The 15,881-nt window shown below is 37.5% G+C and overlaps 1 protein-coding gene across 1 annotated transcript in view; it reads left to right on the forward strand.

Moving 5' to 3' along the window:
• emilin2a (elastin microfibril interfacer 2a) overlaps positions 1 to 12,226 on the forward strand; it is a 31,103-nt gene extending 18,877 nt beyond the window's left edge. The window contains exons 5-9 of the mRNA XM_033982731.2: positions 4,041 to 4,403; positions 7,006 to 7,059; positions 7,697 to 7,747; positions 8,529 to 8,663; positions 10,141 to 12,226. Coding sequence (XP_033838622.1) covers positions 4,041 to 4,403; positions 7,006 to 7,059; positions 7,697 to 7,747; positions 8,529 to 8,663; positions 10,141 to 10,472 — 935 coding nt within the window. The 3' untranslated portion in view covers positions 10,473 to 12,226. The remainder of the gene's footprint in view (positions 1 to 4,040; positions 4,404 to 7,005; positions 7,060 to 7,696; positions 7,748 to 8,528; positions 8,664 to 10,140) is intronic.
• Positions 12,227 to 15,881: the final 3,655 nt, after the last annotated feature.

The raw sequence follows: 15,881 nt of genomic DNA on the forward strand, positions 1-15,881 counted from the left end.
GATATGCTCTTGAATAGATTTGAAAAAAAAAAAAAAAATATATATATATATATATATATATATATATATATATATATATATATATAAAAACTACTATTAATTTGTGTTGAAAATGACTTTACATATTGTCTGCTAAATGCTATAAAATCAAAATCACAATCTGAATAGACACAATTAGCAAATAGCAAAGGCTGCAATTTTTGAAGTAACATAATTTCCCCCATAATCAACAATACATCTTGTCTTATTCTGCTTAAAAACTGCTAACCCGCTAGTTTAGATCTATACAAACATGCTCCAAAACACACATGCTTCTTGTTTGTCAGTTCCAAGGCCTGTTTGCCAATTCTTCTGGACGTGTTTAAAATGTGAACTTTGAACAGAATCATGAACAGAATACATGAATCGCAAATTTTATTGAAATCACAATGCTTATCTGAAACATCGCTATGAGATATTTTTCCCAAATTGTTCAGTCCCAGTCTAAAATCATTGTGGTGTTGAAACAGGGATAGAATATTGAGACTTGTCTTTAGATAGATTTTAACTTTAACCCTTTATTTTACACAAATCTCCACAGAATACAATATTCTTAGCTTGAAATGATTTAAACAAAATTGTGAATCTTCTGGACCCTTTTCAGCTCCTGACCCTTTAGTTTTGAACATCAACTACACCAATTACAATGAGATATGGTGAGATCTGAACTTCACAGACATAGTGAATACATAGTTACTGCATGTTTATCTTTCAAATAAGAGCGTTCACTGATCTTGCTCCATAGCCCCTTCGCGTATTTTGTTTGTGTGCATGTTTTTTCCTGGTCTTTGTGGTTTCTCCCTCAGAGAGACACCGACTAGAGGCTCGTGGGAAATATGCACTCAGCAGCCGGCATCCTAGAGGAGACATTCGGCGGAAATGAACGAGATATTTCGGATTATCGCACTACAACGCCATGATTGCTGGCTTTAATTTGCTTTTTATTATACTTGTGGCTTAGAAGTAGCTTGTGGTGTCACCGGCAGTAAGAAGGGAAGACACGGTGGTTCATAATGTGATTGATACGGTAGTACAGAACGGCTTATTTCTTTCATAAACTTATGCAATGGCTCCCATACATAATAATAGTTTTAGGGCCGCTTGACTTTGGATTACATTACTGCTTATTATTGTTAGTATTTGAGCTGTAGATCGCTCGGAGGATGTAAACAGTGTACTGAAGAGGCTCTTGCATTGGCTATCAGGTTGTTTTATTTATGCTACATGATAAACTGTTATTGCTACTGCTTTTGAGAAGCTTCCTGTTAAAGCAATAGAGAAATACCAGTCTGTGCAACAATGTGTCTCATATGGTGTTTGTTAAGTTCTTTTGGAGTGAGATCACCAGTCATTCTCATATTTACACTCATAGCATCTGTCACTGGCGTGCAGTGGCTTTTATGGGAAGGCAAGCAAACATGGTGTGGACATCAATATTTAGTTGATAACAATTAAATAATGTTACTTTTTATACAAACCACATTGCAAATTAATATATTTATTTTTACTGACATATTTAATGCATAATGAACCATTTGGAGTCAAATTATAGAAATCTAGATCTACATAGTTTATTCATATTTGTATATATATATATATTGGACTGTATTGACACCCTGTCTGTACAAACAGGACTGTTTCTGGGCTATGTCCTACCCCTACACCTCAGGTTTGCAGCTGAGTGTCCAGTATTTTTATCTATGTTGTTACCATCCAGCTCAGCTACAGACAGGGGAAGTAAACAATGATGAAAAAATTGTATAACTAAAGTTAGAATTTATTGACTATTAAAGTAAAAACTAACAAAAAGAGGCTTTTAACAGAGTAGTTTCAATATAACTAAAAACCAAAAGTACAGAAATTACAATAACACAAAACAACCCAGTCTCAAAACTGGTCAAAGAACAAGTGTCTCAATTTACAAAGGCACAAAAACAACACAAGAGCCACAGAACAAAGTTGGCATGTAGTTCACTGACAGAACCCAGCAGCAAGGAGTGGCAAGAGGCAGGTCCTTTTAAGGTGTGGCAGCTGCAGGTGAAGGCCCAGGAGTGGCCAAGCTCTAGGGTGTCGCACCAATCAACACATATGACCCAGGAGCCAATCAGGTGCTAGCTTGCGAGCAATGTGCCAGTCACAGGGGAGGTCTATTGGTTCAACGCTTGTATACAGAAACAAGGATCAGCAGCAGGAACCACACATATGTCTGTAGGAGTTGGAGGTCTGGGGCCGTAACATATGGAATTGTCATTTTGCAACTAGAAACCATGTGAGGGACATATGACAGCTCTACAGATGTGCAGTGCATTTAATACACAAAATGTACATTCTTACATTAGTCAAACAGGTGCACTGGTCAGATAAGGGTACTGGTCAGACAGGGACATAAGATAATACAGCCTCGTGTCAAAAATGTCCCCTTAAACACAGCCCTGTAGTTACCTACAAACATATTCTGAAATTCATGTAATTCTTGTATTAGTTTATCAGTTTTTTGTCTTCTCTCACATGTTGATGCTCCTGGAGTTGTTTCCAGTGTGTATTCTTAACAGAATCCACTTTTTAAGCAAATCTAATCGGAGTACTTGTCAGAAAAATAAATTGCAGTTCGATTTTTTTTTTCCAAACCATGCAAGTTATTGTTTGTAACACAAGGTTGTGTAGGCTTAAGCTTCACAATTGCTGTAAAGTAAGGGGCAGGCATTTACTGATGCAGCCCTAGTTATTTGCTTAGATATTTGAGGGGTCCAGGCCTGAAAAGTTTGGGAATCCCTGGACTATAGGGACATGAGAGTATTCTTGATTGTCTTGCTTTATTGCCTTAGAAGAATGTTACTACATTTGCAAGTGCTATTATTGTCAATTATACAAGAGTCGACAATTTAATTGATAAAAAATATGGTTATTAAGAAGTCTAATTTTCCTTGCATTGCCCCAAGTGGTCTCATATAACATAATATATCCTTTACCTCTGTGTAACTACACCACCAGCTGCGTTAAGTGAACATTTCCTTTATTTAATTGCCTGCCTCAGTGCATTACTGTAATACTGGGACATGCGCCCCGACTGCTCAGACCCAAATGTACCCACTGGTTTTAAAAATAGCACAAAACCACTTTAGGAACAGAACTATTCAATATGAAGTGTTAAATGTGACAAGTGACACATGAACACCTTGTGCTGACACCTGGGACAATATAAAAAGTGTAATTATTATTTTGGTGGTTTTTCCTCAGGACATAGACATTATATTATCTCACCAGCCCCAGGGCTTCACTGGATAACAGTCAATTGTTCTGGTTTCAAATATAGAGCCAGTCTGATGTGTAGAGCATAGGTTTGTACTGCTAAAGAGTGAAGCTTAGAGGTATGCACCGAGTGAAGTCAAATTTGGATGCAATAAGAAAATGAGTTAATGCGAATTCACAGAGGAGAAGAGAGGGAGAGAGAGGGAGAGAAGAAAAACCTCTTTTGACAAATTTCTTTTGAAATTTCAGACAGAGAAAATTGGACAAATATATATGTTTTGGTTTTTTTTGTTTTCTCTAACAAAATTTTGTTCAATTATTTTTTGTTTAGCTTAGAACCAGTTCCTTTCCAATTAGGGCTGGACAATTGATCAAATTTGATTTAGACATGTTTAATCATCAGGGCTTTTTTAATGGAGAGATCTACAGCCAGTCCATAGCCAAAAAGAGCATTTGGTTTAGAGCAGAATTCAGACTTTGGACAATTTTGTATTAAATGGCAGTAATTAAAAGTGTTGTTAATGTTATTTTTGAAAAGAAAAAGTAAAACTCAATCAAAAATCAAGATCTATCAAAAGGAAAAAGTTAGAATTGTTTTGTCATAATGCCCAGCCCTATTTGTAATGCACTTCTGTTCCAAATTCCATTGCAAATATGAAAAACTCCAATTCATATAAACAACTTATACAACAGTGAAAAACTATTTTGTCCCAACTCTCAAGGATCACAGAACATTCTTGTTTCTTTTCCAGGTATGACGTTGAGACCGGAGCGCCCATCCTCTTCTCCCGTCTCTAATCGTGGAGTCAAACACATCCACATCCCTCTCATCCTCCCCCCAACCAACCCCAGGCAGCCTCCTCGCACCCCCACCCAGCTGGGACGTCCCACCACCACAATCCACAAGCCCAGTGCTCCCAGCCAACCTTCGAGTCCCCAGCAGCCAGCAGCCCAACCCGTATCTCCAGTAAAGCCCGTGGTCCCGATCCGTCCCGTGGTGGAGACCGGAGAGGCGGGACCCCCTGGATACATGCGCAGGGTTACCGTGAGGAGAGGGTCCGAGGACTCATCCCGCCGCAGAAGCCCGCCGATCACTGGTTTTGCAGGAGCACCAGGTGAGGACAAAATCATCGGGAATTGCAACTTTAAAAGTGCACTATGTAACCTTTTTGGTGCCACCTGTCTCCATGGAGATATGATTGCTTTAGCTTGATTGTTTCACATTATTGCATTAAACCTATTTATCTCTATGGACACAAGCCACCAGCCCAAGTTACAAGTTATCTACAAAGAGGCCATACTCAAAGATTGATAAGTTTAATGTCATATTGTGGAACATTCAAGGTAAAGCAATAACATGCCCACTAGATTTTTTTTCTGTACCGCATTTCTGATGATCTATGGCCCACCCCAGCCCGTCCCGCACAGCAGAATCTATTTATACAACCCGCCCCAACCTGCACCTGCAATTATTAAATACACTGTAAATATATGTCAATAACTGCAGCTTTATTTGACCAAAAAACATGCTTGAAAACAGACAAATTGGGAGTGAATCTGTCAATATGATGAACTAGCTGCAGTTTTCTTTCCAAACAAAATAATACATACTCTTCCATGTCCAAATTGCTTCTTTTTGGCTCTGTTTACAGCGGCAAATGGTTAAAACTGGCTGCGGTACAAAGGGGGATCAGGTTATATGGTTAATTGCGCTGGTTTCATGCTTACGTAAAACTTTATTATCAAACATAATCACACATGTAGATGAATATTAGTTTGTTTAAAAATATTTTATAGGCGATAGTAAAAATAACCTACATATTTTTCTTATGTAAAAAAATGACCCGTCCCAACGCGTCCCACAAAGGGTCAGAAATCAGCCTCAGACTTGATGAAATACCTCTTGAGCACTTTGCAGTTCTATCAAGTATGAAAAATTGAGCTTGGTTTTCAGTGACTGATAATGCTATAAAATGAATCGCAATCAAATAGAAATTCCAATTTGAATGCATTAGCAAACCAAAAGGTACCATTATATATTTATTTATCCCCTGTTTTAAGGCATGTTTATAATTGCTGTATTATTCTTAATCTTATCTACAAAGTTAAAGCAATTTATTACACTCGCCATGGTTCAAAACTGTCTCCAACTCAAACTACATATTTCATGCCCACAGTAGATTCAGCCTTTTCTTTATTAAACTTAATCGGCTCCAGGCCTGAACACACATGAGTAGTTCATTAGCAACGCATGCTAGACTTTTACTGCCATTTACTCATCAAACCACTACACTATATGACTCAAAACATCTGTCGCTTACAGTAAATTTGACTTATGCTCTCCTGCTTTTAATTAACTGCACAGGATTAAGAAATGTTACAAAAAACAGAACAAGGGGTACAGTGTTTTGCGTCAACTCGACAGCTGTTGAAAGCAAACCTACGTCACGCAAATACACGGAGAATGTCATAGAAAATGCCATTCATTATCATGGCCTTACAATACGGCCTTTTATTGTGAAAGTATTTGTAAATGGATATTTTACACCTCTCTTTGGCCCTCTTCACAAATGCCCACATCAATCTCAAGGTTCCCTGAGACTGGTCAATACGAGATCCCATTGTTCTCAAATAGGCCGCGTCGATAGCCAAGTCGCTCAAAACCACAATTACAAAGCTCGCAGTGGCCCGAAGTTTTAACTCAGAGTGTTCAAACTGTGCTAAAGTTTAAGTAGGGTTTTAAATGCATTGATAGATAGATTGTTATTGTTATGCATGATAAGCTAGTGATGGGCAAAGGAGCAAGTGAATAAATTTGATTGCTAAGTTCACAAATAATAATATATGTCTGGTTTTATTTGGGCACTCTGTTTGCAAGATTGGGCACATGCCCTGGTAGAGGTCTTTGCTATCCCATTCCTTCTAGTTTAGGTTTTTGTCTACAATAATACACAATTGACATAACATTATGACCATGATGTTTGCAATCAGAAACTCCTCGTTCTAGTCAGGACAGTCTTTTGTGATGTCACCAGCTACCGGAAATTTCAGAGGCCATTGAAGGCAGCACGTTTTTGACCAGAAAGCTGCAAATTGCACTAAAGTCACCAAAACAGGCTTGAAACGGTAGATAATGCTATTAAAACACCATATACATAGTTAAACGGCAAAAACGTGGGTTTAGTTTAGTTCCACTTTAACTTCTTTCTATCATAAGCAGCATTACTTAATAATCATCAATAATCTGAGATAAATTGGCCGGCGCCTATGCTTCAAGTGAGTGACAGATGGATTAAACCAATCAGAGTGAAGCATGAACCCTCAGAGGAAGAAGACCGCTTTACTTACCTCGTTAAAAGTAATTAAAAATAACCAAGTTCTCATGAAACGTGATAAAATCTAAAGCAGGGTCAAGACTCTAAGAAAATTGTGACATGATTTTTTTTGGCACATCGCTCTTCCCTTCCTATAATACCAAATAAGAACAGCAGTTTTGAAAATCCTCTGCCCAAGACGATTACCCAACACAATTTGGATATTGTCAAATTCGCCAAAATCTGTATCCTTGCCATTTTTTTGTATCAACATTGAAGACGAAATGTTTACTTGCTGTGTATCTCATGTACCCCACCCACTAACAGATGCCACAAAAACTAAAACTAAAAATACTTTGACATCCTCTCCTGAACAGTATGTATCTATATCCATCTTTTACAGGTTATCCCCCTCAGCCCGCAGCCCTCAGACCTCAACCCACCAGCGGACACCGAGGTACTCTTCATTATTAAACAGACGCATGCATGTTCTGGGGCGGCCATTTTGACGCCATCAGTGGGAAAAGAAAGTGCAAAAGCTGTGAATAATTTGCAGAAGGAACTGGATGCATTCGCTTAAGCTCGTGCGGGGGCGGACTGTGTGAGCCGTAGTCACTTAGAAGAAAGTTTTTGGCTTACTGCTTCATGTTACTTTTGATGGTAATTTGGAAACGCCATTAGAACAAGTAGAAAATAGTACGGGGGGAGAAATATAACTTTTAGATGCAAGTTTCTAAAAGTTCAAAGGGTTTATTATGTAATGTTGTTTCCTCATCAAAAACTTACCTCAGTTGTGTTTTGGTTCAATCAGTTTAGGCTGTGTTCTTCGCTCAAACGGAAAGCACTCTGTTCCATCTTGTGATGTCATGTGGTAGCTCAGGAGAAGCCCCACACTTTCACTACAATAATTTGGATAATTTCAGCTCTCAAACTGCAAAACTCTACTGAAAAGGTAAAAGATAGCTATTAACTTGAAAATACTGCTTCATAACATCACAAGGTGGAACTGAGCATTTTAAGCTTTGGAGATGTAAACAGGCTAATAAAGAAAATTAGTTAATTAAAGAAAACTGTCATTTGTGTGTATTTTGTAGCTCCTGTGGCGGTGAAGCAGCCATGGAACAAGTTGTATCAAGCATCACCAGGTAATGTCAACGTATATCTAAGTTAAAACGTACCACACTAGTGACAAATAGTGATCTTTTTTAATGTTTCATTCATTTTTCCCACGTTCTCAACAGAAATAGAGCATCCATGTTGCTCTTTAATTCACATTCATTCCCCCATACCCCCGAGAATTATTGGATATTGACCTAAATAATAAATAAATTAATAAAAATATATCATAATTACGCAATATTTGAAATTCCTGTGATGAAAGCACTTGCCAAACCTGCATACATATATTCTGCTCTAACTACTGCTCGTTTTGCTCCTCAAAAGCTTCTCGTCAAACCTATAGTGGGGTCAACATTCATATTTAACATTAATATTAAAATAAGTTTGCATAGTACATGTAAAATCATGTAAAGCTGCTTAAATGTGTGTCTTACAGTGCACAGTGGTATATGTTAGACCCCATTCTGTCAGCTTGTGTCAGCTTCAGCTTCAGAATGATGAAAAATTTGTTGCTATAGCGATTAAAAATTTAAAACGCAACATTATATCTTTTGAATAGGAAACATCCCTAAAAATGTCACCTATGCATTGGTTTCTGGTTAATTTTTCTTTTTCATGTTCAAAAGATATAATTTTTCATAATTTTGAAACCCATGAATAGGTTTTTCGGGTGTCCATATGTTCACATTTTCAGTTTTTCTATGTCTCATTCAGGTGTACACTATAGATGTGAAATTTGTGGAAACTAAACTAAATTGAACTAAATATTTATATAAAAAAGACTTACCAAACTTGATCTCGTTGCAGTGTCCATGGACCCCAGCTCTGAGCCCTTCTCCTTCTCCGCTGGCCTCACTCAGGTTCCGGTTTTTGGAGACTTCAGTCTGATCCGCTTCAACAAGGTCCTGGTGAACGATGGAGGGCACTACAGTCCACACACAGGTACAAGAAGAATTATGGTGTTTATATTAGCGCCTTTATTTCAGTTGTTCAGCAAAAAGAATAAGAACTGTATGATAACTAAAGTGTTATCAGATTTGGTAATTCTAGACAATGTGCCATAATAGTAAGTGCTTTGAATATGCCATCAAATCATCTGCAGTAATTTAGATATTGATTTAGAATAGTTTTATGCCAGGTGCCAGGTGAGTGGTTAAAGAGTGGGCATTATGCAAAATTGACTTTTTGGAGCTTTCTACCGTGTTACATTGTTCCCACATCAAAACATGCCTGAAGTAGCTCTGTATGTCATCCATGCATGTTTGAGTAATTTAGCAATCTCTCCCGGGCCCCATCCGAACCCTTCTTATGGTTAGCTGTGACGATGGATGACGTAGGCTTCTGTGCAATGCTCAGCCCGCAAGCCTACGTCATCCATCCTCCCACACGACAATTTTCCATAAATATACAAAAGCAGGATACGACGCAATGCACTACAGCTTTACAAACCTGATACACTGTGGATTAGTTACATCAGGCCTCGCTCAAACTGCACCTGGTCCAGCTGCGACTCCCGTGTTGAACCGGTTTTAGCTGCAGAGTGACAGTCACACTTGAACCGGAGGCTTTTCTGTGCTGTTGGGGTCACAGCCTTTGAAGCTGCACGCGCAAGATCACGTGTTCACTCAATAACTATTTATTAAGAGACAGGGCTTGAGTTCGGCAAAAATAAAATCCACCAGATTTAATCCACAGCGCCACGGCACCTCTGTCAGCTCTACCACACTGTATGGCACGCAGCCAGAGCTCCTGTCAAATTTTTACTACACTGCAAATTTAGCATTTTCAAATCAATAAAAGTCAACAAGGTGATTTAAATATGTTATGTGCTAGCGGTTAAAACCCCATAGAAGTGTAATACCCCCTCTTTAATGATTCTGCCCCTAAGCCAGAAGGTCATAAGTTTATTGCATATGAATTAGTAAATGTTTCCTGCATATGTGCCTGTTTATTATGATTAGTGGCTACAGTTACTTTATAGTGATTTAAGTCTTTTTGATTAATTGCTTGTCTTTACATATTGTGTGGCATTACATTTACAGTGCCTTTACTTCTATCTTCTATCTTTCTCCATATGGTATCTGAGGTGTTGAGTGGAACAAAATGTTAACTGAAGATACATAGAACTTTACGTAGAACTTTAATTTTAGAAGGAAAAATAACATACTACATCCTTCTATCTGACTCACTAGCGTCCCCCTGACCAGTCACCTGTCTCCTGTTTTTAGAATCATTTTATATCTGGGCAGGGGTAAAACTATCTTCTGAGAATGGAACTCTATTTTTAATACTGGATAATTTTAGTGCTGCTTTTGGGCATTTTAAACTGGAGAGTTGAGGTGTTCGATCTGCTAACAAACTTAATCCATTGCATTCCTAAATTAGAAAAACTATTGACTTGTGTAAATCTGGTCTGCAGGGATCTTCACTGTTCCGGTGGGCGGTCGATACCTGATCTCCGGTTCACTGACAGCTAGTCCAGGCGACCAATTCGAGGCGGTGCTCTCAGTCTCCAACCGGAGCGTCCAAAAACTTCAAACTTCGACCTCGTCACCTGCAGTACCTGGAGTTTCCACCGGGGGGAGCTGTGGCTGTGGAGGTTCGGTGTCCTTCAGCGTCATCCTACCCCTCAGAAAAGGAGAACGAGTCGGGTTGGTTCGGACGAAAGGTCAGCTAGTGACAACGCCGGATAGAGAAGTCCTATCGACATTTAGTGCGATTTTTCTCTATGCACCGCAAGCCACAAGATAGCCATAGTTAAATGAACAAGGGACAATTATGGACTTAAAGGACACATATTATGCATTCTTGTAGCTTTAATTCTTTCTTAAACATGTTTTCGATCACCTTGGGGTAAGGATTTCACATGTTCTTACTAAAATAATGTATATATTTTGAAAAACACAAACTACTACTACTACTACACCACTGTTTCCGTTGAGGTATTTAGGTATTGGAGCTCCCTCTTCTCTCAACAATGGGAGTGAATGGGAAAATAAATAAATGAAGTGTGAATGCTACGCTAATAGAGCCATGTGTGACAGCAGAAAGAGTTTGGTGATGGTTTAATGAACTTAAAAACCATGCAGAAGTCAGGAGTTTTACCTTTGATGTAACAATTCAGGTAAAATGTAAACCATTTTTGAGTGCTCAGAGAAGAGGACTTTGGTTTAATGGAACAATTAATAGAGGTTAGTGAATGAAGAGAGTGAATGGAGAGAGTGAATGAACCCAAATACAATTACAGGTATGTTTTTGATGAGGAGACAACAGTATGACATGGTTAAAAGCTCAACAAAGGCAAATTTGCATAATATGTGTCCTTTAAATTGGAGCGACTGGACTGGAGGACATGTAGCAGAGACCATTACACCCAATGGGAGTGTGGAGATCTCCAGTTCTTGATGTTAAAATGTATTTACTTTACACCTGTAGCGACAAAGCAGGATTTGTGCCTAATATATTGGATAACCTTTTTGTACCTACTGTATTGTAAATGTGTCGTGTTTATAAATTAATATACAAAAAAGTTTATTTTGTGAAAGAAAAATACTGCTTGTAAATGCAAAAAATGCCAAATCTTGCCCATAAAAGTGAGACGCGCGGTAAATGGTCAATTTTTGGAACATCTAGTGGTCAGAGTTTCCATTTTATTCCATTTCGATAAGTGCTAGACAGTATGCTTCGGAGGGACGGTCTCCTGTGATAGATCATTTGTGAAGTTATCAATTCAACTTGAGCATAAGATTGAATTTGATCTCCATTCCTGCACTCAATATATGAAAATGAAAAATAAAATAAAAAGGACAAATTGTGTTATCCCTTTTCCACCTTTGCCAAATATATTTATTCGATTTTAAAGGTGAATTATGTAACCTGCTTGTCTCCATGCTTTGCTCAAAATGTTCCACATATTGCATCAAACTTATTTATCTTAACTAGAGATGTTTCCATTGCCAAATAAAACAAATAAAAACATGCATTGTTACTGTGGGGTCACCAGTTCAGAGATCTGACCTGTAGCTTGGCCTTGTAGCATCTACTGTGGAACATTCTGGGTAAAGTGATAATATTTACATGAAGACAAGAAAGTGGCAAGTCCTCCACCTGAAAAGTTACATAGTGCACCTTTAGATTACTGTTTTAGTGACATAAAAAGTTCATAATCATTCAGAGCTCATTAACAGTCTGTGCTGGTTCAAAGTACGCAACAGTAAAACGTTTTGAATTTGTTTTCTGCAATCTGACATTCAAAACCACTGATATTGCTTAAAAAAATGATAAAATGATTTAAAAATGTGCATAAAATAACCTGTGATAGACTGTGCTTCTCCTCCGGCGGTGCTCAGCGACTCTGGGCTCTAGTTGGAAACAGGAAGTAATGACACTCAATGGGCTTCTTCCACTGTGTTAATAATGCTTTATAATGTTTTAAATGTTTATTTTTCTGAGACAAACAAATGCAAAAGAGTGTTATTTTGATGTAAAAAATAAACTATGGAAAACCGCATTGTTGGACTACATTTACAAACCGTATTACATCAAGTCGTAAATATAGTTTAGCTGCTCAGGCTTTTAAACAAGCTCTGCAGACGGGGCTAAAAGACAAAGAGCCACTTTACTGATCTTCTTTGGTAGGCCTTCCACTTACAAGACACTGGCTTTTAAAAACATCCTGGACAACTTTTGAATTTATTACTTGAAAGCCAAATTAAAAATACGACTGCTTCATACTAAATGCCCAAACTTTACAGCAAAATTAAAGAAACGCTCAAAATATCCACTTGGAAACGGCCTTTGTTTGTAAAATCTGCTATAAAACTTAAGTGGATTGGATTATTTTTAGATTTGTTTAGTGCAAATTATACTATGCTTACCATGCACTCAAAAGTTGTTTTACAATCTCATGCGTTATTCATTCACTCTCTTTGCGGTGGCGGCTGTAAGATACTTCTGTAGCAGCTGTCATAAGGTGGAATGACATCACATAGGTAAGGTGAGTGTCCTGTAGGTTCTTCGTTCACTGTTAAAATACAAGCATCATATTTGTTTAGTCAAAATTCTTTACAGAGTGTGTCAAGTGTTGTTTGTGTTTACCATTTCACCCTGGGTTTTCCCCCGTCACAGACCAATTAGAAAAGTAATAGCTAGAATCTGTTCCAAGAAATCAACAGCTGGCTTCATTTAGAAAGTTTATTTAATACAAATATGACCAAATTGTTAGCTTTAGGTCATTGGTCTCTTCTTACAATAATGTTTTGATCATTTTTACATACTTCAAACCACATGTTTACAAATCAACACAGCATACAATTAAGGTATTCAGACACAATCAAACAGCAAGCATCATCTTCTAACAAAATAAAATAAAAGTCCCATAAAATAAAATACGATAAGAAACAAAAGACAAAGGTGAAATCAGCATATACAGTAGACTGCTAACGTACAGCAGTGAAAACAAAACGATTATTGGTAATAGATTAGAATATATACCGTGTTCCCAGGATTATAGAAGATGAGTGTGATGTGTCCACACAAGATGCTTCACTTTCATAGAAAGAATGGAAATCCTTTTGTTAATTTGAAGATAACACTACTTCACTAAACTTCATAGATATTTAGACTTCATATGTAACAAGCAGGCAAACAAAATGAAGCACGTTATTAGATCAAGACGCATAAAACTAAAACGTCAGCCCCGGAGAGTGACATAAGAAACCACTGCAAGTTAAGATACAACGCTACTGCTAATTTTAGACCGTGTTTGAACCTGGTTTAGACACAGATTTCTCCTGGTTTAGACTTGTTGTGGTACATAAGTTTACTCTGGTTGAATATAAGATCAGCCCTGGTTAAATGTGCACTGTGTAACCTTTCTGGTGGAGGTTCTGCCACGTGCTTAAACCTGTGGATGTGCATGGAGACGAGCAGCTGATACCACCAATCTAAATCAGGTCTGTGGAGAGGTAACACCATGTATTTTGGGCGTATTTAACAAATATGCAAGTTTGATGTGGTTGATGTCACTGTGGAACATTATAGACAAAGCAACAATAACATCTCCATGGAGACAGCATCACCACAGAAATTACATAGTGCACTTTTAAAGACCCTGGTTTAATTTCTGGTTAGTCTTCACTGTTAGACCGGTTTTAGCATTAGTCCAAAGTCCTAGCTCAGTTCTAGTTTAGTACAAGTCTTGGTTACTTTTCGGCAAACAGCAATTTCAGTGAAAGACGTGGTCCGACCGTACACTGCAGTGGTTTCTTATCACTTTTCCAAGAGCTCTACATTGGAGCTAATAAGTGAACCAATAAATTAAATATTATCGACCTATAGTGGCGATGCAAACAAAGCTTTAGCTGTCATCATTATTACAAATTGTGCTTCCTGAATAATTTCATCTTGCACTTCGCTCATCTCATCGACATCGTTAACTTTTACCATGTGCCCATTGTCACATACATATATTCAATAAAGCACTTTGAACAGCTTCCTGTACTCAGTCAAGTATTTCCTGTTTGTTTCTACACAATAAAACAGTGACTCTTCCCCTTCTCTGGAAAGGATTAGGATCATGCACACGATTACCTCAAAACACTAGATTTCAAAATACCCACATAGTACCAACAGATAATTAACATATTTAAATAGTCACTCCATTGCTTGGATTTTCAACTGGTGGGTCAAGGTGTAAATTGGAGTTTTTTTAGGGTGCATTCTCTCTTACAGCACATCAAACCTGGAACTAAACCTGGATTAGACCATAGAGAATTATCTAAATTGTACGCATTTTATTTTTTATTGTGTAACAGTACATTTAAAGATGTATATATGTTTAATTCTTCAGTAAATGTATGACCAAAATGAACCAAAACAGCCGTACATTAGTTAAATAGATTACCCAGTCAACGAATTAAACCTAAAAAATGCATCCAGTGAGGGTCCAATCTGAAAAGGCACAAAAAAATTGTAAAATGTGTTTTTTTTCTCACTAAAACTAATCTTAATGCAAATACCAGATGTGAATCCAAGCACTAGTGAAATACATGTGAGCATATAAGATAGAGGTACATGTTGAACTCTTGCATACTCTTCTCGCCTATCGCACAAACGGGGACATGTGCCGACTATAGCAAACTTATATCTCTGGTGCAGCTTAGTCAAAGTGCGTTGGGTTTTGATACTTGGTTGGCTGCTGTGATCCACTACACAACCAAATACATACACACACATTCAAGCTAGCGAGCACCCCATGGTCTTAACAAGCCACTTTCCTACAACAGAAATCTCTCAACTTAAGCTCTTGGTTCCATCTCAAGTGTTTTTCCCGTCACATGGAGATACACATTTGAATACAAAACTGCAAAAAAAAAAAAAAAAAGTGGATCTTGTGTTATTCCACATATCACTCTAAAACAAGGAATAGTTGGTACAAGATTGTGTCCAGTCGAAACACTACGTCAATGAATTAGAATATGATAGAAGATATGAATTTCTCTTTATAAATATTTTTTTTATTATTTATTTATTTTATTTTATAAACATTTATTTAATTGTATATCGGTTGCTACGACTTGTCTATAGATGCTCTGACAGCTCAAATAGGCAGATTACAATATTGTAATTTGGCGAGATACAGAATTTCAAGGTTAACCATGTAATTTTTCAGATTGAGATGTCATTGCTTTGCCTAGAATGCTCCACAGTATGCTATAAATCTTGTCTACCACTATGGAAACAAGCAGATAACACCAAAAGATCAAGCTGGAGGCCAGATCTGTGGTGAGGCAAGCCTGAAATAGAAGATGTGGGAGATTCCAGGCAAAACAATAACAGCGAAATCCAAACAGAAACATTACATAGCGCGCTTTATTTTGAATCAAACAACAGAATAAAGTCTTCGGGTAATTTCTAATTCACTGATGTAGTATTATTGTTATTACTATTATTACGTGCATCTCAATATCTCCACATTGAAACGCTGCTGGTCAATTACCAGACAACCAAAGGTAATAAAGATCAATAATTTAAACATACTAATCAACATAAATAAAGCTTAACACACCTGATCGACCCAAGTGTGCACAAAACATAACATTAAAATAACAGCAATAGACAATAGCTGCATTTTGTATTTTCAACTTTTCACATTCTTGT

This window comes from Periophthalmus magnuspinnatus, chromosome 17 (assembly GCF_009829125.3).
Source record: "Periophthalmus magnuspinnatus isolate fPerMag1 chromosome 17, fPerMag1.2.pri, whole genome shotgun sequence".
In the NCBI taxonomy this organism is placed as follows: Eukaryota; Metazoa; Chordata; class Actinopteri; order Gobiiformes; family Gobiidae; genus Periophthalmus; species Periophthalmus magnuspinnatus.